Here is a 23,068-nt window from a genome sequence, read left to right as displayed (position 1 = left end):
GCTGTATTCTCAGCTTTGACTATTTGGGAAACATTGGCAAAAAAAGTATCTTCATGGATAAAATCAAACCATGCATCCACAACAGTCAGGCTACCAAAGTTACTCATTTATTTTAGCTAAAATACTTAGGAGGGAAAGAACCCCATGTATGTAAACGCATTGCAGAGTACAGTAATAGTAAAATCCTACAAGATCCCAATGCTCCTCAGACTAAATTTAATCTTGATTTAACAATTAAAGGACAGGAAAAAAATTAAGCTAATTAGTAACAAAAAGTTCCAAAGTAGTAACAGTGAGCCCCTATTCTCATTAGGTGGTTTTATTTGCTTACCCAGACGAAGACACTGCCGCAGAATTCCTCCAGCTGACATATTTTTCTCAGACTCAATTTCAGTGAAGCCAAGAGAACTTGCAAAAATTAGCACGTCCACAAGGTTGATTAGTCTCTGGAGAAATGTTAAAGATGCTTCTATTGAAAGTCCTTGAGTTGGCTCGATACTCTCCAATTCATGCTACACAGAGAAAAATTGAAAATAGCATTTAGTTGCCCACTAGTGATATTCCTACAACTTAAATGAAGAAAAAGGTATGCTGGAAACCTATTTTCATCCAAAAGTAACAATTCAACATATTCTAGGAACAACCACTAGTATTAGGATTTAATCCCACTCCAGAAAACAGTGGGAGAATGAAGCTGGGCCAATTATTTCTGTGTCTTCAGGCCAAGACCAACTTCATCTTAGGGAAAAGCATGAAGGCAAAGGAAGGAAAGAAATGCTTGAAATATCACACACATACTCCTCCTTTCCAAAACAACAGGTATAATTGCTAAGTAGTACCAGTTATTACACTGCACGAAGACAGGCATCCTCCCACAACAGACAGATTTTCAAATAAAGATGAAATTTCTTACAGTAGCAGATGTGGCAGCAGAAAGCAATGGCAATATGCCACCACAAGCCATGATCATATTGTCTATCACTTGAGAGATGAGATGAATTGTGTTGTGCACAAATATGACATTGTCACTGCTGTTCACAAAGTCCATCACAGTTTTTGTAGAATGGCTGTCAAAAAAAAAAAACAAAAAAACAAAAAAAAACAGAGTACAGTTTTATTTTTGTGGTGGTGTAGCATCAACTGATGTACCTTAATTTAAATATAAAACTACATTTCTTTCTGTTCTTCAAGCTTTCCACACCACAGCTCGCTAAATACATGCCAAACATCATTCTGATGAAGATACATTGTAGGCTGGTCTATGATTACTTAAGACAGCAGAACTATACCAGGCAATACAATAAAAGTTTCCTGAAGTGTTAACTAGATTCACACTTAAACTTGTAGAAAAATAAAGCAAATATGAATATCTTCTCAGAAAAATTAAATATCAACAAAACACAGAAACCTAAATCCTCTCAAACATGGAAATAGAATTTCAAAACTAAATATAAGCTAAAAATACATTTTAGCTACATACATTCCTTATTTTGGGGCAAGTTCATAGAATAGGGTTCAATTTCATAGAATGGGTTGGAAGGGACCCTAAAGCTCATCCAGTTCCAACCCCCTGAATGGGCAGGGACACCTCCCACCAGCCCAGGTTGCTCAAGGCCCCATCCAACCTGACCTGAGACACTGCCAAGGATGGGGCAGCCACAGCTTCTCTGGGCAACCTGTGCCAGACTCTCACCACTCTCACAGTGAAGAATTTCTTCCTAATGCCTAACCTAGATGTAGCCTCCTGAAGTTTAAAGCCATTACTCCTTGTCCTATCACTAGGACATGTAAAAAGCCCCTCTCCAGCTTCCCTGGAGACCCTTTAGGTACTGGAAGGTTGCTATCAGGTCTTCCTATGGAACCTTCTCTTCTCCAGGCTGAACAGCCCCAACTCTCTCAGCCCCTCCTCACAGGAGAGGTGCTCCAGCCCTCTGAACATCTTCCTGACCCTCCTCTGGACTCACTCCCAACAGCCCCCTGTCCATCCTGCGTTGGGGACTCCAGAACTGGACACAGCACTCCAGGTGGGGTCTCACAAGAGCAGAGCAGAGAGGAAGAATCCCCTCCTTGGACCTGCTGGCCACACTTCTTTTGATGCAGCCCAGGACATGGTTGGCTATCTGGGCTGCAAGCTCACATTGTTGGCTCCTGTTGAGCTTCTCACCAACCAACACCTTCAAGCCACTATCTAAAGGGCTGCTCCCAACCCCTTCATACCCAGTCTGTATTGATACCCGGGCTTGCCCCAACCCACATGAAGGACCTTGCACTTGGTCTTGTTGAACTTCATGCAGTTTGCACAGGCCCATCTCTCCAGCCTGTCAAACCCAGCTGGATGGCATCCCTTCCCTATAGAGCAGCAACCAAATCACTCAGGTTGGTGTTCGTGTGCAGACCTGACTATCCCATTATCCATGTCACTGACAAACATGTTAAATAATATTGCTTCCAATACAAACCCCTGAGGGACAGCACCCATTGCTGGTCTCCATCCAAACATTGAGCTGTGGACCTTTGAGTGCAACCATCCAGCCCATTCCTTACCCACCAAGTGGTCTATTTGTCTCTTTCAGCTTAGAGACAGGAATGTCAAGTGTCAAATGCTTTGCACAAGTCCAGGTAGATGATGTCAGTTGCTCTTCCCTTATTCACCAGTGCTGTAAGCCCATTGTAGGCCAGCAAATTCATCAGGTACAATTTGCCCTTAGTGGAAATCATGCTGGCTGCCATTCATCTCTTCCCTGTTCTCCATGGGCCTCAGCAGAGACTTCAGGAGGATCATGGTCTTGCCAGTCACAGAGCTGGGACTGACTGGCCTGGAGTTCCCTGGGTCTTCCTTTTTTCCCTTTCTAAAACTGGGGGTTATGTTTCCCCTTTTCCAGTCAGCCCAAATTTTATTTAAATTTTACATTCACTACTTCAAGATAATAAACAGACATCACTCTTATTTAAGCTATTAAATCTTAAGATACAGAATTACCACTATTTACAAAGTTTCTTTTTTTTTTTACTAAATTCATCTTCATGATTTACATTCCAGATTACTGCTACAAGTTAATTTTTAAATGCATAGAATATCTCCATTTTCACAGAACCCTATCAAAGCAGTAACCGAGTATTCTAAATGGAGAAACAATAAAAACTATTTATAGCTTTTTCTTTTTTAGTTGATATTTAAATACTAATAAAAGATGAAGGCCCTTACATACATTAGGAATGTGAAAAATCATGGTCTAATAAAAATCAATAGCAAGGCTGTCATTGACTTCAATATAGCCAGAATTTTATTCAAAAGATATGTGCAGGACTTCAACCAATACACATTTATTACTGTAAAGAATATTAAAAATAATCTGAGAATACTTAGGTATAGGTCACAAAATAAGTAAAGTTGCTGAATAATGAGTAAAGTACCAGCTGCACAAAATTCCAAGTCACAGAGCATCTCTGATGCAGCTAATTATAACTGAAGTGACAGTCTAGAGCATTCCATGGGAAGCACAGAAATTTACCTTCTCCACATCTGTATATCTGTTTCTATGGAAAAGAGTAAGTCTGTGAGCAAGCGTTGATGCATCAGTGACCACTTAAACTCAGGAATCCTGAACACAGTTGATCTAGAGTCTCTTCTCTGCCCCTCTGATGCTGCAGCTAGCTCTTGTCCTGAAGGATCTTGCTGCCTTGTGGTCTGAACACACAATTTGCGGACACAAATAAAAAAAAAAAAAAAAAAAAATAGAAACAAGAAAGTGGTGATTAGCTGCCAGGGCATACACTGATATGCATGAATAGACTTGAGATTTGTAAGATATGCAAGAAGTTTAGACTCTTTGCATGGTAACAAATCAAACTAAAATGATTCCACAAATTCTATTTACAGGATATAACAAACCTACAAACTAGTCTACAACTGCACTACCACACGTGTCAGTCTAGGCATACACAAGCAGCAGCCCAGCCTTACCACAGGGGGAATATATGTTGCTGAAGGCAGTGGTTTTCCTCCTTTAAGGAAGAATGGTGCAGAATGAAGGGCATCCATTAGCAGGTACCTCTGCAGAAGACACATGACTATTTAACCATGAAAAGCTGAGTTAGACACTAAAGACTAGAGTGGTAGAGCACTGCAGCATGCAACAGAAGCCCAATTTTAAATTATACATCTACAAAAAAAAAATGTGAGCTGACATGATGGAATGACAACACAATCAGATTTTATATTTACTAAAACATATTTCCTGTGTGGACCTCCCAGAGAGTAGCTAGTGTAAAAATATTTTCACAAGTTCCACCAGGATATGAAAGAAACTTCGTGCTATTTTTTTCTGCAATGTTTGCTTCTCAATAATTATAAGATTTGAGTTTATAAGAGGGAGGTTGAGTAAAGAAGCAGAAAAAACTCTAGACAAAAGCCTCTCAGCATGCTTCCTTCAATTCTTCCAACTTTAAAAACAGAGGTACCACCACAGCTGAAGTGTCCATCTAGCCACTAAGTATCCATAAGAATACACAAGTGGATGTACAAAGGGCAGAATCTTAAGAGCCTTCTCAGTTCAGATATTAGTAAGAATTACATCTATTTTAATCAAGGATTGAAAGAATTCCTCAGGTAACTCACAAAATACACACATTAAAATCCCCAAAATGTGCATTAGCACAGTTTCCTCAATCTCATAAAATAAAATAAGAACTTCCTTTTATTTTTAAGCTACACAGATGAAGGACAGGTAGAGTTTACCTCAGATATGGATCTGGGGGGCAGAGGTGCTTCTAGACATGTGTTAGCTCTCAGTTCCAGCTTCTCTGTATCTGATGCAACACTAGAAGCATCAAGCTTGGCAATTCTTTTGTCAGAGGCTCCAGCAGGCTCTGACACATGTGCATTTGCATTTTCTTGAGCTGTTTTTATTTCACTTAAATCAATCTTTTCTTCCACCAGCTTCTTTTTGCCTTCTGAATCCATTTGAGTCGCTGCTTCTTGAACTGCAGAACTCACTGTTTCTGGGAAAGAAGTCAGATCTTTTGTCACATCCACACCCTCAGTATCTTTGGGTTTTAAAAGCATAGATTCAGGCTCCTCATCTACTGCTTTTTCCTGCTTCGTCACTTCTCTTTCATTAGAGCTACATTCCTTGTTTGCTTCTTCACATTCTTCTGAAGGCAAGGACATACTGCTTTCCTCTTTCAAATCAACAAAGTCATCTTCATCTTCCACCTCTACTGCTGATTTTTCCAGTCTTTCTGAACTTTCACAAGTTTCTCCTTCCAAAGTAGTTTGCATTTCTAAAGACGCAGCAGTGACAGCTCCTGATTCTTCCACAAGTTCATCAGCTTTGCTCAGAGATTCTTCAATTGCTTCAGCTATTCCAGTACTGATTTCTGAAGCATCGTGCTCCACTGCTCCTGGTTCTGGAGACAATTCCACACAGGACATTTCTTTGGAATGCTGTGTGCTTTCCCTCTCTTCCCTCGCTAACTCCTCCCTGTGATTAGACACTGAATGAGTTTGTGGGTCACCATCTGATGAGGTATTTGTTTCTTGTTTTTCAGCAGTGCACTCCATACCAGCATCAGGAACACAGGAAGGAGCAGCAGCATCTTCTTTTACCTCCGAACACTGTTGCTGTCCCTTGATTTCAGCTTCCTTGCTAACTCCAGAGATTGTTCTAACTGGAGCTGAAGATTGTATTCCACTCCCTTCACTTCCTTTCCCTTGGTACTCCCTATACATTTGAGAAAGGGTATCTTTGTGCATTTCAAAAGTTACCTAAAAGAACAGAGTTGAAAGTACATTAAAAATTACATATTAATAACCGTGGGGGGAAAAAAAAGCCAGATTAATTGCTCAAATCCTAAAATTGTACTGTAATTTTTTCTGCATACTGTCCTCATGACCAAAAGCAATTTCACTTTGGAGACAACTTCAACTGAGAGCAAGATTTTCTTTAGTGTACCTGTTATTCCTGGCCAAAAGAAAGAAAAATAATAATTAAAAATAGAAAGAAAATACAGAAAATTATATAAGTATTCAGAATTTTAAAAATTAATTCTAGAAAAAGAAGGGAAAATGTGTCAAGTTTAATGTTTATTAACTGGCATTATTTCCTAGGCTAATTACAATAAAATGTAAATAGAGGTATCTGTGCCACTTGTATTCATGGATGCAGATAAAAACACCACAGCATAATATCCAGGCCATTACTGCATTTGAGATAGCTGACAACCTACAGCCACAGCTGAGCTTTCACACATTGTAGCACCTTCAGTGTGATCAACAATTCAAAGATAAATAGATTTTGAAGAATTTTACATAAAAAAAAAATAAATCCCACTAAGTCAGGGTAGAGAGGAGCATGGAACCAAATGAAAATTCTGGGGACCTCCAAATGATATCTGAAATTCTCCAGAGGACTCCTCCTCTGGTGAACGCTGTTCCCTCAGTCTGAAAGGCACATTAATCAGATTGTGTAGCTGTTCTCAAGTGAGAAGGAAGACCTTCTGAGGATGAGCTGAAAAAAACTATTACTGTTTTTAGGTATATATTTTTTAAATCCAGATAAAAAAATCTTTATGTGTATACTGATAAAACTAATTTGCCCAAATGAATAGCTGTGTGTTGAAATATTTTACTAGACCAACTGAAGTTTTTATTACACTGTCATTCAATTTAGTTTACAATACATTTCTATTTCAGATTCAGATTTATCTCTGTAACAGAAGTGTTTATTTATGTTAAAGCTTTGTTCTCAAAATTTCCCCAACATATAAGCTGCAGCCACGGGTGGTTTTTTTTAAAACAATTTTCTTCATCATAAACATCTTCCACAGACAAAGCAGAACAGTACATTTTACTAAATACATGAATTCACATTTTCCAACTCTTCTTCATACTAAACTCATTCATTTGGATTTCATCTAAAAATCCAATTAACATGATACACACAGAGATGATTAGTCAGTAGAAATATTTTCTCTTAAGACAATACAGCTAAGTCAAAACCTAACCTGACAGGTTAAAAAGGTACTAGAAAGTACAGTATGGAAATCAGAGAGAAGCAAAGCACAAAGATTAAAAGGAATGTTCTTCACATGTTGTGTTGTCAGCATTGGCTTTTTAACATAGTATTGTCTCCATCAATCAAATATAAATTAAAGTACTGTGGTATCAGAGTACTATTTAACACATGACCTGAGGTATCTTATTTGCTCAAGTTGATTTAATCGAAACTTGAGCCTCTAGCAACTGGGATACCTTCTTCCTCATGTTAAGAAGAAAAAGTCTTCCTGTGCTAATATTAAACCAGATACACAGAAACAAAAAAGTGCAAATGATTACAAATGACTGAAAGTTCATCCAAGTGTCACAATGGATCTGTAAAATATTTTGTTATAGGGTGTTACTAAATAAAGCATGTGAGGGGCATTAGTATTTTAGAAGTACTTCCTTCCTACACTGTAACAGTCAGGATGTCAAAAGAAACCCTAAGTAGATCATGCTAATAAGCTCTCCCTGCATTTTTAATTTGTTTTCAAAAGCATGATTAGGCAAAGTTCCTACTTTGGGTCAAATCATTACTTGAATGAACAAGAAATCTCAACAACTTGAGCTGCTGTCTTCTCTCTCTCCCTGCTGCTTCCTCTATTTCCAAAACTACTCAAGTTTTATGACAACAAATCTTTAAGAGACATCCAACAAATAAAAGGACCATTTGTTTATTTTGGCAAAACTTACTGTATTCACTTCCCAGAAAGCACACTTACCTACAATATATGTATGTGCATTACCTACACAGCACCAGTATAGCTGCAACAAACCTGGGATAACACAGCTACCCTTACTCATTTCCATCTTCAGTGTCAGACTTGTTATTGCAACATGTATTTTAAAACATTAACAGTAAAGATGACTCCTCAAAAGTATTTGCAGGCTTTAGCTACAGTAAATACTTACTTCTTTTAAACACTGTTAAGTTACATCCAAGTAGGAGACATGGATTTTACCCTGATGAGGCACTGATTCCACAACTGCGGAACAAGCCTCAGGTCTAGCCTTTCACTACTTCCCCTGAACCAAGGCAAAACAAGGTAATGTTGAAGATGAAAATGGCACTTTGGGTTTGGTTTTTCTTGCAGAAAAGGGCAAATGAGAAGCCATGTATGTCAAATTCTTGCTAGCAACTCCCCCCTGTACAACCATGGACAGGTATGATGGCATGATGACACCAAGATGATCACAAGAGAGTGGCTAGAGGGGCCTGCTAAAACAAATTTTTTTTTTCAGCACTCAAACTTGAATGCAATGGAGAGCAGTACATGACTCACAGAACATGTTCAATAATAGCAACAATTCAATCTTAATGGAACCAGTCACAGTGGTGTGTTGCAGGGCTGGCAGCTACTAAATCCACCCTGCAAAAAGAGCACCTTCACAGTGTTGCAAGAATTTCATCAAGCAGTAATTGATCCTTACACTGGTTCCTAAAAAACACAACAAAATTAAATAGCACTATGAATTTCTACATTCTGGCAGCCCTATTACTCAAATGCTTTGATAAATTACCGACCTGGTTTAAGTAAATTTTAAGCATGAAGGAATGTAGCTTTAAATGCATCCTAAAAACATATTGTCAGATCTGTTACAGTGGCTTTTCCCTAGCAAACCTCAAGGAATCACTAAGGCCAGCAAGCAACATCAGGTCATCTAACCAGGCCTTTAACTCCCTTCCCAACACATTGAGCCCAGTAACATGGATTGGATGACAGCACCAAGAAAGTTGCCCATGAAAGTTGTCCAATCACATGATGAAGAGATGCAATCTCCTCTGATCATTTGTTCCAAATCTACCCTACCATCAAAAAAAAAAAAAAAAAAAAAAAAAAAAAAGAGAAATATAAATTGAGGTCTAGCCTCAATTTCTAGTCACTAATTATGCCTGTATTTTTGAGTAGTTAGAAATACTTCAATGAGGAAGAAATACCATTAAAGACTGTTTAGTTTTGGTTTGTTTTTCCCTTTTCCCTCTAACATACTACAACAATGCTTTTAAAAGCCCAAAAGATGGAAAAGTAACTGGACTAACAAGACATCTAACAACAATGAGCTTTCATCCTGAAGGACTAGAAGTAGCCTTCCTTCTGCAACCTTTCCAGCTCTCCAAAAAGCCTTAATATTGTGAACATCCATAATTCCATGCATCATTCTAGTGAAAGTCTCATTAAAAACAAATGCAGGAGTAAAAGCAACCTACTTAACAGCTTCTGACTTTCCATTCCACAAACATATTCTACAGTGCTAGCCACTACTTTTGGATAAATGACCAGTTAGTTATATTTCAGCTTGTAGAACCTGTGGTGCATTCTTTTTCTGTAGTGCTGACTTTTTTTCTAAGGTGCTACCAAGCCAGTCCCCTACACAAAGGCCTATTGTGGCTTCAGACACTTTCTTACCAACCACACCTACCAACATTATATCTACCTTGCATGAAAACAACCCAAAATCTGTGCTTCATAAATCCAGGGTAGTGATTTTGCTTTTACTTTCCTCCCTCCCCTTGACTATCACATAGTCAACCTTCACATTCTCAACAAGACTCTTGCTCTTGGTGAGTATGATGGTTCAGCAAAACACCTCTCCATGTTGGCTCCTCTATCAGCTTGGAGGAGGAAAAAGTTGTCAGTGAACTCAAGGAACCTTCTGAGTTTCTTACCTCCTGCTGTGTTATCCCTCCAGGTTCCTGCAGGGCCTGCAAACATCAGGTTGCTCCTATTTCTCCATAGAGGACCTCATCTGATTGTTCTTCCTGGTCAGGCAGCCTGTAGCAGATGCCCACTATACAATCACCTTTACCTGTCTTCTCTTTAATCCTAATCCAGAAATTCTCACTTGGCTCCTTACTCCTCCCCAGGCAGAGCTTTGTGCACTCCAACTGCTTTCACATTAAGGGCAAGTCCCATTCCTCATCTTCCCAATCTACACTTTCTACATCACTCCATGGAAGCCATCCCACCATGCTGCTAACAAGACTGATTGTTGTACTTCACATTAGATTACTGAAAACTCAGATTTTTCTAGGCCATCATTAGCAATCTCACTGTCTCAGTAATGAACATTTTGTAGTCAGATCCTTAATAGGTTGCCACAGTGGAGTACCCCTGTCTGCAGGCTCTTTCCTTCATATCATAAGTTCTCATTTAATTTTAAATCCACTTAAAATTTCAGTGCTGGGAGAAAATTTCACCTATAACTAAGGTTCCCTATTTGTACAATCCAAATAATCACAAAACCAAATTCCATCTAAAAAACTAGCCCCTGTTTCAGCAGAAGCCCTCAGTATTTATAGGCAATATACTTCTCTTGTTCTTTTTTCAAGATCTTCCCATGCTACTTACTCTGTGTTGTCTCTTAGGAGAATTTCCTCTTGAATGCTTTGTTTTTCCTAATAACCTACATATAATATCTTGAAGTCAGAAAGGCACCACAGGTATTGCTGTTAATCTTGAATGTTACCATGTCAATCATTAATTACAAACTGCTTAGTTTTGGTTTTCCAGCTAAGACTGTTCCAGAATTCCAGACATGTTACAAGTTCTACTGTTAGTCTTTGCCCAGCACTGGTTAACAGTTAAAAATACAGGTAATACAGCATTACAGGTATAGCATGGAGATGCAATGTAATCTCACAGTCTCATCTGAAAGAGGGAATAGAGAACGGTTTGGAAGCCACTACAGAGCAACAATGGAAACCAAAATGTGCTCTTCAAGATTGTTGACTGCTGATTAAGAATAGAAAACAGACTGGCAAGAAGGTCAGTTCAGACAAGTTTTCCTTACAGATGGGCAGGGTAAACTTCCAGGCAAGTAACTCCAAGCACAATCTGAGGAGAATCTACACCGATTGGGGAACAACTTAAGAAACTGCAAGGAGAGACACACTGGTAAAGAAAATTAGACAATACAGAACTACAGGAGAACGTCACTAAAAAAATTGCCAAAAATCCACTTAAAAAGGAGAGCAATTCTTACATCCACCATAAACATCAAAAAAGCACTCATGTCACAACGTCTTAAATACTGTCTTTTAAATAATACTCAAATTAAAATAGCAATGCACAAAATCACACAGACTGCCTAAGCCAGTATTTTTTAAACATGCATTTACAGTTTGGGGTTTTTTATTTATATAAAAAAGAAAGTAAATTTAAGACATGATGCTTTGTAAAATCCAACTTTTAAACAATCCTCTAGAAACAATTCTGCTCACTGTATTGATTTGTATTGACTGGTCTGAAAGGAAACCAAGAACAGTGGTACTATGATGGAGACACTGGACAATTCTATACTTCTGTTGCATGATATGGCATTTATCAAGCACACAAGTTCACAAAGCCAAACAATGCACCCTATAAAGAAAACACCTAAGGTTAACAAAAGCAGGATCAACAAAAAAGAAAGACAAAACAGAAATTGTGATTACTAAACACAAGTGGACAGAGACAGCATATAAAGGGATTACAGATTAAACATTAGAATCCTCAAGCAAGCAATAATTTACATGACAACTGTTAGCTTGAAGGATCCGAAATGTACTTAGATCAGGTCATTTTTTATTTTCCTTAAGGCATTTGCAACTGTAAATGCTGATAATACAAAATTAATTACTAGAAATTGTTCTAAATTAGTGAGCTAAAAGGCCAATCATTAATCTTCACCATCATTTGATGGTTAATCCATAGCTGTTTGTAATGCTTGGAATGCATCTCTACGCACTACTAGTTAAAGACACTTGTGAGCTAATAACTGCAACATTTGCCTCTGCCATTAATTTTACCTTAATTTGACATCCAACATTTACTAATTGCCAAGAAGAAAAATTAGCATACGGCAACAAAAAAGGTTAAGATGATTGACATTTACATTAAAGAACATAGGGAAAATGTTTTAACTCTGTGTTAAGATTTTGTCCTTTTTTTCCATTAGCAGGTGGGTGTTTCATAGAGCAGAGAGGAAGGGAATGTCTGCCAACAGGTCAGACAACTGTACAGCACTGCTCCTTCCTCCCAGAGCCTGCTCAGTGCAAAGCAGCTCCTGTGCTGCTGACGCCATCAATAAACTCTTCATAATTCCAGAAACCATTGCAACTTCTTAAATCTTAACAAGGACTTTATTGATGTGTTTTTCCACTTCTCTAGCAACACTGACTGTCCACAAATGGAAAGTAATGTCCAAACAAAACCAAGTCTGTTTAGCTGGAAGGCACCAACAACTAAAGATACCAAACATAACTTTCAATTCAGTGAAGTGAAAAATACTGTGTAGACCATACACTGACTTAGTCTGTAACCCCCTGACCCAAGGAATCTCAGTTATTTCCAACTGGTTCACAGAAGAAAGCTAAGAAAGCCCCAGATTCACAAAAATTGTGCAGGACACTGAATACAAGATATTTCTAGGAGACTAATTTTCCACCAAAAAAACATTCAGACGTTCTTGTTCCTGCATCCTGCATTTTCATCCAAGTAGCAATACTGTTGCCTTTTTTCTCTTCAGCTTGAAAACCAAAAATGCATGCAAATAATTTCTAGAACAAGAAAGCAAGTACTAGTCAATATAACTCAGAAAAGTCTTTGCTCATCTGAGAGGGAATTTTAGGTGCTCTGGCAGTGTTTTTCAAATTGTCAACAGAAAGTTAACTGTTCTATCTCCACACAGTAACAAATAGAGACAGCACACCAAACACGTATGTGCTCATTTTTACTCATTTTAAAACTGTTGTTTTAAATTTGTTTAAATGGCAGGACATCACCTTCTCCTCTCAAGACAGATATTTTCCTCTCTGTCTCCATTCCTACAGTTTACAGACTGTCAAAATCTGCCTTGGGCACAGTTGATATTTAACTATTAACCATGTTGTAACTAAACTCTGTTCACCTCTCTGTATTGTTGTAGCACCCAGCTATAGCTCTTGTGCACCCTTCTCTTTGGGCTGTCTTTTCCCATGTCTCCATGTCTTGGGAGCCCTGGAGCAGAGCCTCCACAATCAACATTCAAACTCATAGCCCAGAGTCTCAGTTCAGTGCCTGAGGCCACAAGCTCAACACAGGCAACAGCAAGTGTGGGAGAGGTTTGCCTCTAACTGCAGTGACAGCAAAGAAGGGCACTAACACTTCTTGAGAGTGCAGACACATGAAGTCTCATCTTCCAGTGATTTTTATAGAGAATTATATAGATAAGAATCTATATAATCTATAAGGTTCCTCCTCTCTCCCTTTTGAGACTTCTGGCACTTCTCAACCAGTAACAAATCTCTATCACACTCCTAAGGCTTCTGTGTGGTTTCCTCTACCCAACTGATCCTGTTCTTTCCTGCTTCATGAACTCTCAGTTTCCTTTCTTTACTCTATTCCTATTGCTTATTTCACTTTTCTTTCAGTTTGAAGCAGTCAAAATACAGCATCCTGCAACTGATATTCCACTCACTCGAACTGAGTAAATAATAAGATGTAGTAGCTCCACTTTAACCATACATGCTGCACACATAAGAGCCCACCAGTGGAACAGATCCCTCCTCCCAGCTGTTTTGCCTGCTGAACCATGAAAATCACAGAGTTGTTGTGGTTGGAAAAGAGCTCTAAGATCACTGATTGCAACTGTCAACCCCCTTGAAAAAAAACAAAACAAAACAAAAAACTAAAAAAAAAACAATCACCACCCTACTAGAGCATGTCCTGAAGTACCTCTACACATATTTAAATAACTCCAGGGATGGTGAATCCACCCCCTCCCTGGAGAGACCATTCCAGCACCTGACTTCTCTCACAGTAAAGAAATTCTTCCCAATATCTAGTCTAAATATCCCCTGACACAACTTCAGGCCATTTCCTCTGGTCCTGATTTCATTATTTACTTGACAGAAGAGGCCAACACACACCTCCCTATGACCTCCTTTCTGGTAGCTGTAGAGCACAGCAAGGTCCTCCCCTCAGCCTCCTCTTCTCCAAACTAAACATTCCCAACTCCCTCAGCCTCTCCTCACAGTCTTGGTCTCCAGACCCTTCCCCACCTTGGTTGCCCTTCTCTGAACTCACTCCAGCACCTCAATGTCCTTCTTGTGGTGAGGGGCCCAGACCTGAACACAGCACTCGAGGTGCAGCCTCACCAGAGCTGAGTACAGGGGCACCATCACTGCCCTTCTCCTGCTGGACACACCATTCCTGATACAGGCCAGGATGCTCTCTCTTGGCCTTCCTAACCACCTGGGCACACTGCTGGGTCCTATTCAGTTGGGTGCCAACAAACAGCCCCAGGTCCTTTTCTACCAGGCAGCTTTCCAGCCACTCTTCCCAAGCCTGGGGTTATGGCTGAAGTGCAGGACCTTGTGTAAACCTTGTATTACTGGCCTTGGTCCAACCTCTCCAGAAGCCTCTGCAGGGTGTTCCTACCCTCAAGAAGATCAGCACTCCCACTCAACGTTGTGTCATTTATAAACTCAATCCCTTCATCTAGATTGTTGATAATGAATAAGACTGACCCCAAAACTGAGCCCTGGGAGACATCACTGGTAACTGGCCACCAACTGGGTTTACTTTCTTCTCTTCAGAAGCACCAAATAGGAAATGCCTGCCCACACCAAATAACAAAAGTAGCTGCAACAAAGGAACACCTAGAAAAAGTGAAGGCTTTTATCACAACCACCAGCCTCTGAGTGTACACAGATTTCAAAGGAGACTGCAGATTCCAGCTCAGGTGCCTGTTACTTCTCCCCCTATATTTGTGTTGCTTAATTTGTATTTTCCCCAGCTTTTCTTCATTGATACTTTGGGCTCAACTGACAAAACTGAAAACCACAAACCTGCAGTGAAATAATGGCCCTTCTTGGCCCCCCAGGGCTTCTCAGAGGACAGAAGAACATCAAGAATAACAAGGACAACATCTAGGACATTAAGATGTTCTAGAGCTAAAATGTCTGCACATACCACTGTAGAAAACCCTACCTTCTTCAAGATAGGGGGAAAAAATGGAGCCACAACCATCCTCAACATCTTATGAATGCCCATGGGATCTGGACTCAAGAGATCCTGATGGCCTCTTACGTTCTAAAATGACTGAGCCACATTCACTTCTCTGCAAATTAGTTTTTAAATTGCCATCATAAATTAATTCTTCCACCACTTAATCTTGTCTGCTTTTGCCAGTTTTCCTTCAACTGACAGTGATGAACATCAAACAAACACAACACATGTAAATGCTGTGCTCAACTTTTTTTTTTTTCCTCCTGTATTAATTGAGTGGGGGACCAAATAACATACAAATTTACTTAACACTCACCAGTGTTTATTACAACTGTACTTCTTGAGAGTGAAAAATAATTATTTAGAAATACACTCTATGCTAAAGTCACAGTACTAATGTTTTAAGATTATTCTTAAATCTTAAACATGTTCAGATCAGTGAACAAAATTTTTCCACTTTTACAGACATATTCACTTATACAGTAATTAAACTGTAGCTAATACATATTAACATTCAAGTCTTACTCAACAAAAATTGAGCTACTGCCAAAAAAAAAAAAAAGAAAAAATGTACCCACAGAATTTACCCAAATATCTTCTCTAGCTGAATCACATAGTAACATGAAGCAAATTAAAGTCGTAAAATACATTTATGAGCCTGAATAAACAAATATTAGTTCTTCCCAGTATTTTCAAACATTCAAATAACTTAGGAGTGTATTATATTATGTAAATCATTATACTCTTTGAAAAAGCTGAAAGGCCAAACAGGGAAGTTATCCAGGATTCTTTACTTGTTTCTGATTACTAATCCCAAAATCATTGGTCCTTTTTCCAGAGTAACATGGCTAAACAGATTAAATCTAAGGTCTGGCTAGCATTGTTATGTTTAAGAAAGTTCTCAGGTGCTTCTCTAAATTCAGGATATTTAAACAAACCAGAATTGTGACTTAATTTTTCCATTAAATTTTTTATTGAACTAGAAGCCACAAATTAAACCCCTTTGCGTACACTGTGTTAATACAAAAAAAAAAAAAAAAAAAAAAAAAAAAAAATCAAAAAAAAAAAATCAAGAAAACATAATATGGAAATGAGCAAAATCTATGAGCAACACTAAGATTTGGCTTTAAAAAGGTTACTCACACCTTCTAAATTCTGCCAAAGCAGTGCAATTGTGCTAGAAAATCCGTTGTTGCTTATGAAACGTTGTGCAGCTGTTGGAGGAGAGGCTTACAGTGACAAACAGCTTCCCTGCTACAAAGGTGGCAGGAAATCTATCAAACTGGACAATAAAATTGCAATTGAGTTTCTTTGCTTTTTATAGCAGCTGCATGTATCTTGATGTGTAGCTCTGCAAAACCCATCCAGTTCTGTAACACTGGCCCTTTATGTACTAGTTCTTTATCAAAGAATGGTGTTATAAATTAGTGGCAAGAATGGCTCAAAGGGTTGTAAAAAGGAAAAATAAGCAGTAACCCAATACAATTAGCTATGAAATAATAAAAACACAAATTGGTTGTTCTCCTAGTAATGTTAAGGAAATATTTTTCTTCCCATAATTCCCACATTACCTTGAAAGCATGCTAGAAATCAAAACCATCTGAGATGCACTTAGCATCGAACAATTTGCCCACTGACTTATGGCTACACTATGTTATGTGTGAATCTGTATGAAGCCCAATATTGATCTAACAGGACACAAGAATATTCCAAGTAAGTAAAATTAGAGTGATTTAAATTCACTACAATTAGATATTAATATTAGTTTATAGAGACACTTTCAAGTGATTAATAAGATTTCACCACAAAGAGCTTTTTTATTATTTATCCTGATTTATGCTTATGTAATTAAAAGATAGATGTGAATCATCATCACGCTTTACACTGCTAGTTGCATAAATTACATGTATTATTTATAAAAATGTTCAAGTGGCAAATGCATAACAAAGGTGAAAAAATCCAATTTTAAAATCCTTGATTATTGCATCATCATTCATACCACTGCAGTTAAGTTAGCTTCTGGGTGCTGTTGTTGTTTATAATCATTTTTGTTCAGGGTTTTGGAACTGGATTCGTATATTCATACCAATGTCTATATAATCTGAACTCTTTCTGGTCAAAACTACACCATCACATTCCTAACCTTGCTACTGCTCAACTTCCTCCGATGTAGACTGGAAGAGTGAATCAGTCCTCACATAATGACAGGAAAGCCAACAAAGTTAGACTTGGGAAAAGTGATACAGGAAATTACATCTACAACCAAGGATACCTCCCTGTACCAACATGCCAGGAACCAAAAGTGAGAAACACAGAAATAGTTGGTCATTTGCTCATTCACTATTGTAGTGAAATGAGGCAACCAGGTGCCACTAATTGCCAGGTAGTGGGCATGAGCTTGTGTTAAGCCCACCTGTGCCTAATTAGGGCGGGCCCCTACTGCGCATGAGCAGGATTAGGGGACTAATAAAGCTCACACCTGAGGAAGCCAGGGAGGAGGCTGTAGCCACTTTTGGAGCAATAGCACCGATCCAGGCTGGTCAGCCCTGAGGGCAACAGGTTCACCTTGCTACATCCTTGCCCGCATTCTCCACCAGATGTTGCAAGACGAACCTCTCTTAGGGCACCGCGCTCCAAGGTCCACCCAGGTGTTCCAGCAGAAACTCACGAATAGTGCTCTGAGTCTATTGCCCTCAGGGCTGACCAGCCTGGATCAGTGCTACTGCTCTGAAAGTGGCTACAACCTCCTCCCTGGCTTCCTCAGGACTGAGCTTTATTGGCCCCCCCCAGTCCTGCTCATGTGCAGTAGGGGCCCACCCTAATCAGGCACAGGTGGGCTTAACACAAGCTCATGCCCACTACCTGGCAATTAGTGGCACCTGGTTGCCTCATTTCACTACACACTATGGTATCACACAAAAACCTGTTCAGAAAAACCACCAAACACCAAAAGTTATATTATCTGTACCTTTTCTGTTTTGGTATTTTCTAAAACCATGGGGGTTTTCTTAATGTTTGGCTGTGGCATCACAATTTCACAGACCAATTAAATGAGATTATAAGAAGACTATTGATTAACCATACTGAAGTCACTGAAGATTATGACCAAAAATCTGTTATCATTTTGACATAGGAGCTGTTTAAATTGCATTCTCTAACACAAAGAGTCTAAGAACAGAACTACAGCTTGGAAGATAAAGTGCTAGGTAATTTTTATATTCAGCACACCAATGCTCTCTATAAGAGAGGTCAAAAGCTGACCTTCCTTCTTGCCCATGCAGAGAGGTTGGAACAAGATGATCTTTAAGGACCATTCCAACCCCAACTATTCTGTGATTCTATACTTTCTGAAGACTGGAGCACCAACACAAAAGATGGTTAAGCATATTACCACAACTAAAACATGAACTCTGTAAGGGTTAAAATTTGGCCCTGGATTCTTTGCAGCTGGATTCCATTTGGCTACGTGACTATTTAATGATATTATTTCACACACTATTATTATACAGATTTCTAAATTTGTCTCCCCACAGCCCAGTATTCCCACCATTGAGCTATGAATGCAATGAACAAATGGAGCTGCAAAATAACACTATTTGTGCTATCTGCAAAACCCAACTTTTTTTCAGTTAAAAAAAAAATCGCATGAACTTACAAAGGCCTCAGAAATACTTCCAGTTCCTTAGAACCATAAAGATGCCCTTTTCCCACTGAGAAGGTGCACACATTTAGAAATACAGTAGTTATCTTTTCATTCACCTTAGGTAAATATTTCTGATAAACCAGGATAACTAAGAGGCCCACACTGGCCTTACTGTTTTGTTCAGATTAAGGCAGAACAGTTCCCTCTTACACTATTGTGTCTTGTTCAAAGATCCACTAATACCTTCTACGAAATAATTCTGGTTGTATCAACAACAAAATCAGATGGAATAATAATAAAGGCTAATAGTCTCATTCAGACTGCAAGGATTTCTGTTCTCACCTTTAACAGCTGAAGCACCTGCCTTAACTTCGATTTCTTTGCTTGCTACTGGTTTGTTTTACAGCCTTTTGCTGTTACTAAAAAGGTGAATTTGCTTATGAATAGATACGGTGCGCCACCTTGTGTTCACACTATGATCAAAACCCAAAAGCAGCACCAAAAGTTTTCAGAAATGCTCCTGAAAGTTTATTATCTAGTATTTAAGAATTTGTGCCATTTTGGGTATATAATAGTACTAGCACAATCTGAGCAATAACAGAGATACATTAGTGTTCAAACAACAAAACGAACACTTAATCGACAAATACTTGAAAGCTACGCCCTGTAACTAACACTGGGCTTTTAGCTACTGAGCTTCACTTCAAGACTATTTTCAGGTGTATCACTGTGTGATACAGCACTTAAGGCTCTACATCTAATTAGAGAGCATAACAAAACTCCCCAGCTGTTTCCAACACTCACCTTGGAATGTGTGATGGACAGAGTATCCACCCAGACACGCCAGCCACCCCATTCGTATTTGATTGCGTGGTAGAGCAAAATTCGAAATATGGTGTACACCATCTCAGTGATCTTCTGTTCCTCAGAACTCTTTGGATTGAAACAGCAAAGGGAAAGCATCCACTCCTGCCAGACCGAGCACTGCAACAAACTCCTGTAGAATTCACATGTGCTATTTCAGAAAATTTCAAAATACATCTTAGAAATACATATCAGCTAGGTCAGGAATTCAACATGTTTAAACTAATTGCTGTGTCCAACCTTCTCTAATTTCCCTAACATATTGAAGACCATACCAGAGTACAGAACTTGCTGAGCAGCAACGAAGCTGTATCTGCCTAAGCAGTCTAACTGACCAAGAGAAAATCATCAAATCATAGAATGTTAGGCTGGAAGGGACCTCAAGGGACATCTGGTCCAACACTTAATGTTATATTGTAGACACGGGAACATAGCAAGCTAACTTACCTCCTGTTTTCTCTGCTGTTATTAAAAAGTTTAATCATATCTGAGAGAAAGGCTCTCCGAACTTCCAGAGTTTCTGGACACTGTGGAGAATTTCGTAGCAGGATTGCAATAACCTTCAAAATCTCTGTAGAATGGATCATGAGCAACAAAATATTAGTACTAAGCACAGAATAAAACACAGGACATGTTCCATTACTTCTTTCTACAAAAAAAAAAAGACACAACATAGAGTCTATACTGAGAAAAAGCAAATCTCTGTTTGAAGGTTTAGCTACCAAAAATCCCTTATTCCAAGACTTGTCATTCATGGTCACCACCGGGGGGATTTGCACTCCCATGTAGCTGAAGAAAACAGAATTCAAGTTCAACTATTCTGAATTTTTTTTTAATTAGCTGGTTTGAAAAACACAAGTTCTACTGCAGGACAAATGACAATCAAGAGAATTTGTCAGAACCTTTTTCTAAGGAAGTTCACATAATACAATGTATCTGGTACAAAATCATGAGAGACAAACTCACTGATTTTGCTCTGCTTTGATACGGAATTTTTGAAGTGTGAACAACCGAATATTTGTTATTTAAAAAAAAAATAAAAGAATTTAATCTCCTATGAGCATAACATTTTCTGTATTTCTAGGAAAGAGTAAAAATTGTGGGTATATTCCACTTTCTAATGCAGTGGGGCACCGTCTGGTCTTGTTACCTCCAAGAAAAGTTGACTTTGTAGATAAATTAGGGTGCAATTCAAGCACACTGTGATAGTTTCAGTTCAGCTTTTACAGTTTCTTTTAAAATTCTTTTTTTTGATGGTATTAGCACTGATCTTAAAAAGGTACTCTAAAAGTCACTCTTCCTATTGGATAATTCCACTCTCATGCCTCACACTATAAATAATCTGTATTAACCATAGCAGTGACTGCCAATGTCAAAAATCATAAGAAAAAGTAACAGAAATCTCCTCATATCTCTTGCTTCACACAGAGCAGAAAGCAAACGGCATGCTGCAACCAGATTTCTTTACTCTGTATCTGCTTTGCTTTGCTTTCTCTTCCCCCACTTTCCACATGAAGCAAACCCACAACTAAGATCTTCATTTAATGACAAAGCAGCTATGAAAGTGTAAAATCTATTATTTCTCCAGAAAAAATGAACTCCCAAAGCTATCCTAAGTCCATTCACTTAATAATGCATATAATTCAGGAAAGGAGATCACTATTTCCCCTTAGTTCAAAAGACATCTAAAGTTTCATATCAAGATATTTCCCATAAAGCAAGCTAACCAAAACACTGAGCAGATGCATTTCTCATACTTCCCATCTAGCACTGTGGTACCAAATGTAATTTAAGATGAAGGGCGTTTCTGTATCTCAGGTAATTTAGTCTGACATCACTAAATAATGCAATCAGAATTTTGCTGGGACCTTAACATGTATTAAATCAAAGTATCGTGTGCACACAAGTCTTGAAAAAGCATTTCATAACTTGACTGCCCAGACAGAAAGGGTGAGTTTTGAATTACATACACATTAGGACACACAAAATGTCTTTCAAAAACCTATAGAGACATACTTCCTAAATAACTTCAACCAAATGCACTTTGTTGCTTTTTGCATCAAAGAATGTAAATTGAGATCAGAATTAATGCTGCTGGTGTAATTAATAAGCTTTCTCATGTTTTTTTTTTTTTTCAAGCAGACTTATCCTATGGTAGCACTTAAAAACATATATAATTCTTACGAGGATTTTGTATCTTCACTGTTGAATCTGGGTCAGGATGCTGTTTATGTATCACTTGAGTGCAAATCTGTTCAGTCAGAATCTAGCAGGAAAGAAGATGCCAGATCAATGTTAATATGGACAATTTACTGAAAAATAGTTGGATACTTAATTCATATTTCACCATGGTTCCCCACTTGTTGCCTTTCGTGACAATATATTTCATTCTGTTACCAAGAACTCACTCTTTTTTTTGCTTTTCCCTTTCTCTTAAGCACAAGCTATTATTTTAAGTACACTGGAAAAGAAAACTGAATCTGACCAAAACAATCATCATAAATCAAGATCATTGTTATAATAAAATTCCACATATATACAAGTGTCTGCTTGAGACACTCACGTTACTCATTATCTAGAATTATTCATAATGAGCATAACCAAGTTAAGGGGGGAGTGAGGAATCAAGTAGTGAACTTTGAAAAAGAAAAAAGAGAAGTACTCAGCTGCACCACGCTAAGGTTTAATGTCATCTGGAATATATCAGCACAAATATGTAAGCAATTTTCTAACAATGTTTTAGACGTAATTAGGAAGATTGGCTCGTAACTACAGTGTATTACTACCTCAAATAGGACATTGTATGTGGTCATGGTGATTAAGCTTGTCTGAAGCATCAGCCTTTCAGCCAACAAAGAGAACAATCCATGTCCAAGCATGACTTCAGCTTTTCTCCTAAAACGGTACAAATGATAAAGTAAACTTACGTATTCAACTTGCTTTAGAAAGAAAAAAAGACTTCTAAAAAGTGTGCCACAAGAAATATGAAATCACTGGAAACATTTTTTTCCTTTTTTGTTCCTTAAATCTTTAACTTTTGCTTAAGGAAATGGGGCAAGTATACAAATTTTGCAAGGACAAGTAATTTCCTGAAGGCAGACAGAAGAGAGTTACTTGTCTTCCATAAATGCAGTCCACCCACCCATGGGCCTAAAAAACTGAAACACAGCCTCAGGGATTTCCTGATAAACACTCAGGAAAGGGCATCTTTGTCCTCATTTCACCCTAAAAAAGCCAAGCATGGACAGCAATCTCAGTAGTTGTCTACTGCTGTGGTCAACTTGAGACAGATTACATCCAGTTCTCAGTAACATGGGGTTCAATCTCAGTAGTCTAATTCTTACTACCAATTTCAGTGGCATTTGGAAAAAAGAACACTTTAAAAAGCAGGTAGGCATACTGCAAGTAAGTATTACATGACCTTGGTAAGGATGTGATAATGGCTGGACATCAGTTGCCAGTATAAGTAATTCTACCACATCAGAAATGTACTAATAAGAAACTGAAGGATACTTGAAGAACAGTAGTTCTGTTCAGTGCAGCACATTAGGG

The 23,068-nt window shown here is 38.4% G+C and overlaps 1 protein-coding gene across 7 annotated transcripts in view; it reads right to left on the bottom strand.

Moving 5' to 3' along the window:
- Nucleotides 1-23,068, bottom strand: part of LRBA (LPS responsive beige-like anchor protein) — a 388,894-nt gene that overhangs the window by 306,799 nt on the left and 59,027 nt on the right. For 4 of the 7 annotated variants that reach the window (XM_071753672.1, XM_071753674.1, XM_071753673.1 and 1 more), the window contains exons 19-27: nt 22,303-22,411; nt 21,701-21,782; nt 19,964-20,087; nt 19,457-19,649; nt 4,739-5,767; nt 3,965-4,054; nt 3,513-3,688; nt 914-1,067; nt 332-512 (exon numbers count right to left, since the gene is read on the bottom strand). In XM_071753672.1, the coding sequence (XP_071609773.1) occupies nt 332-512; nt 914-1,067; nt 3,513-3,688; nt 3,965-4,054; nt 4,739-5,767; nt 19,457-19,649; nt 19,964-20,087; nt 21,701-21,782; nt 22,303-22,411 (2,138 nt within the window). The remainder of the gene's footprint in view (nt 1-331; nt 513-913; nt 1,068-3,512; nt 3,689-3,964; nt 4,055-4,738; nt 5,768-19,456; nt 19,650-19,963; nt 20,088-21,700; nt 21,783-22,302; nt 22,412-23,068) is intronic. The other 3 variants (XM_071753676.1, XM_071753677.1, XM_071753678.1) reach the window with 1 other exon arrangement.

The sequence above is a fragment of the Heliangelus exortis genome, chromosome 10 (assembly GCF_036169615.1).
Source record: "Heliangelus exortis chromosome 10, bHelExo1.hap1, whole genome shotgun sequence".
Classification (NCBI taxonomy): domain Eukaryota; kingdom Metazoa; phylum Chordata; class Aves; order Apodiformes; family Trochilidae; genus Heliangelus; species Heliangelus exortis.
This window is presented reverse-complemented; position numbering and strand designations above follow the sequence as displayed.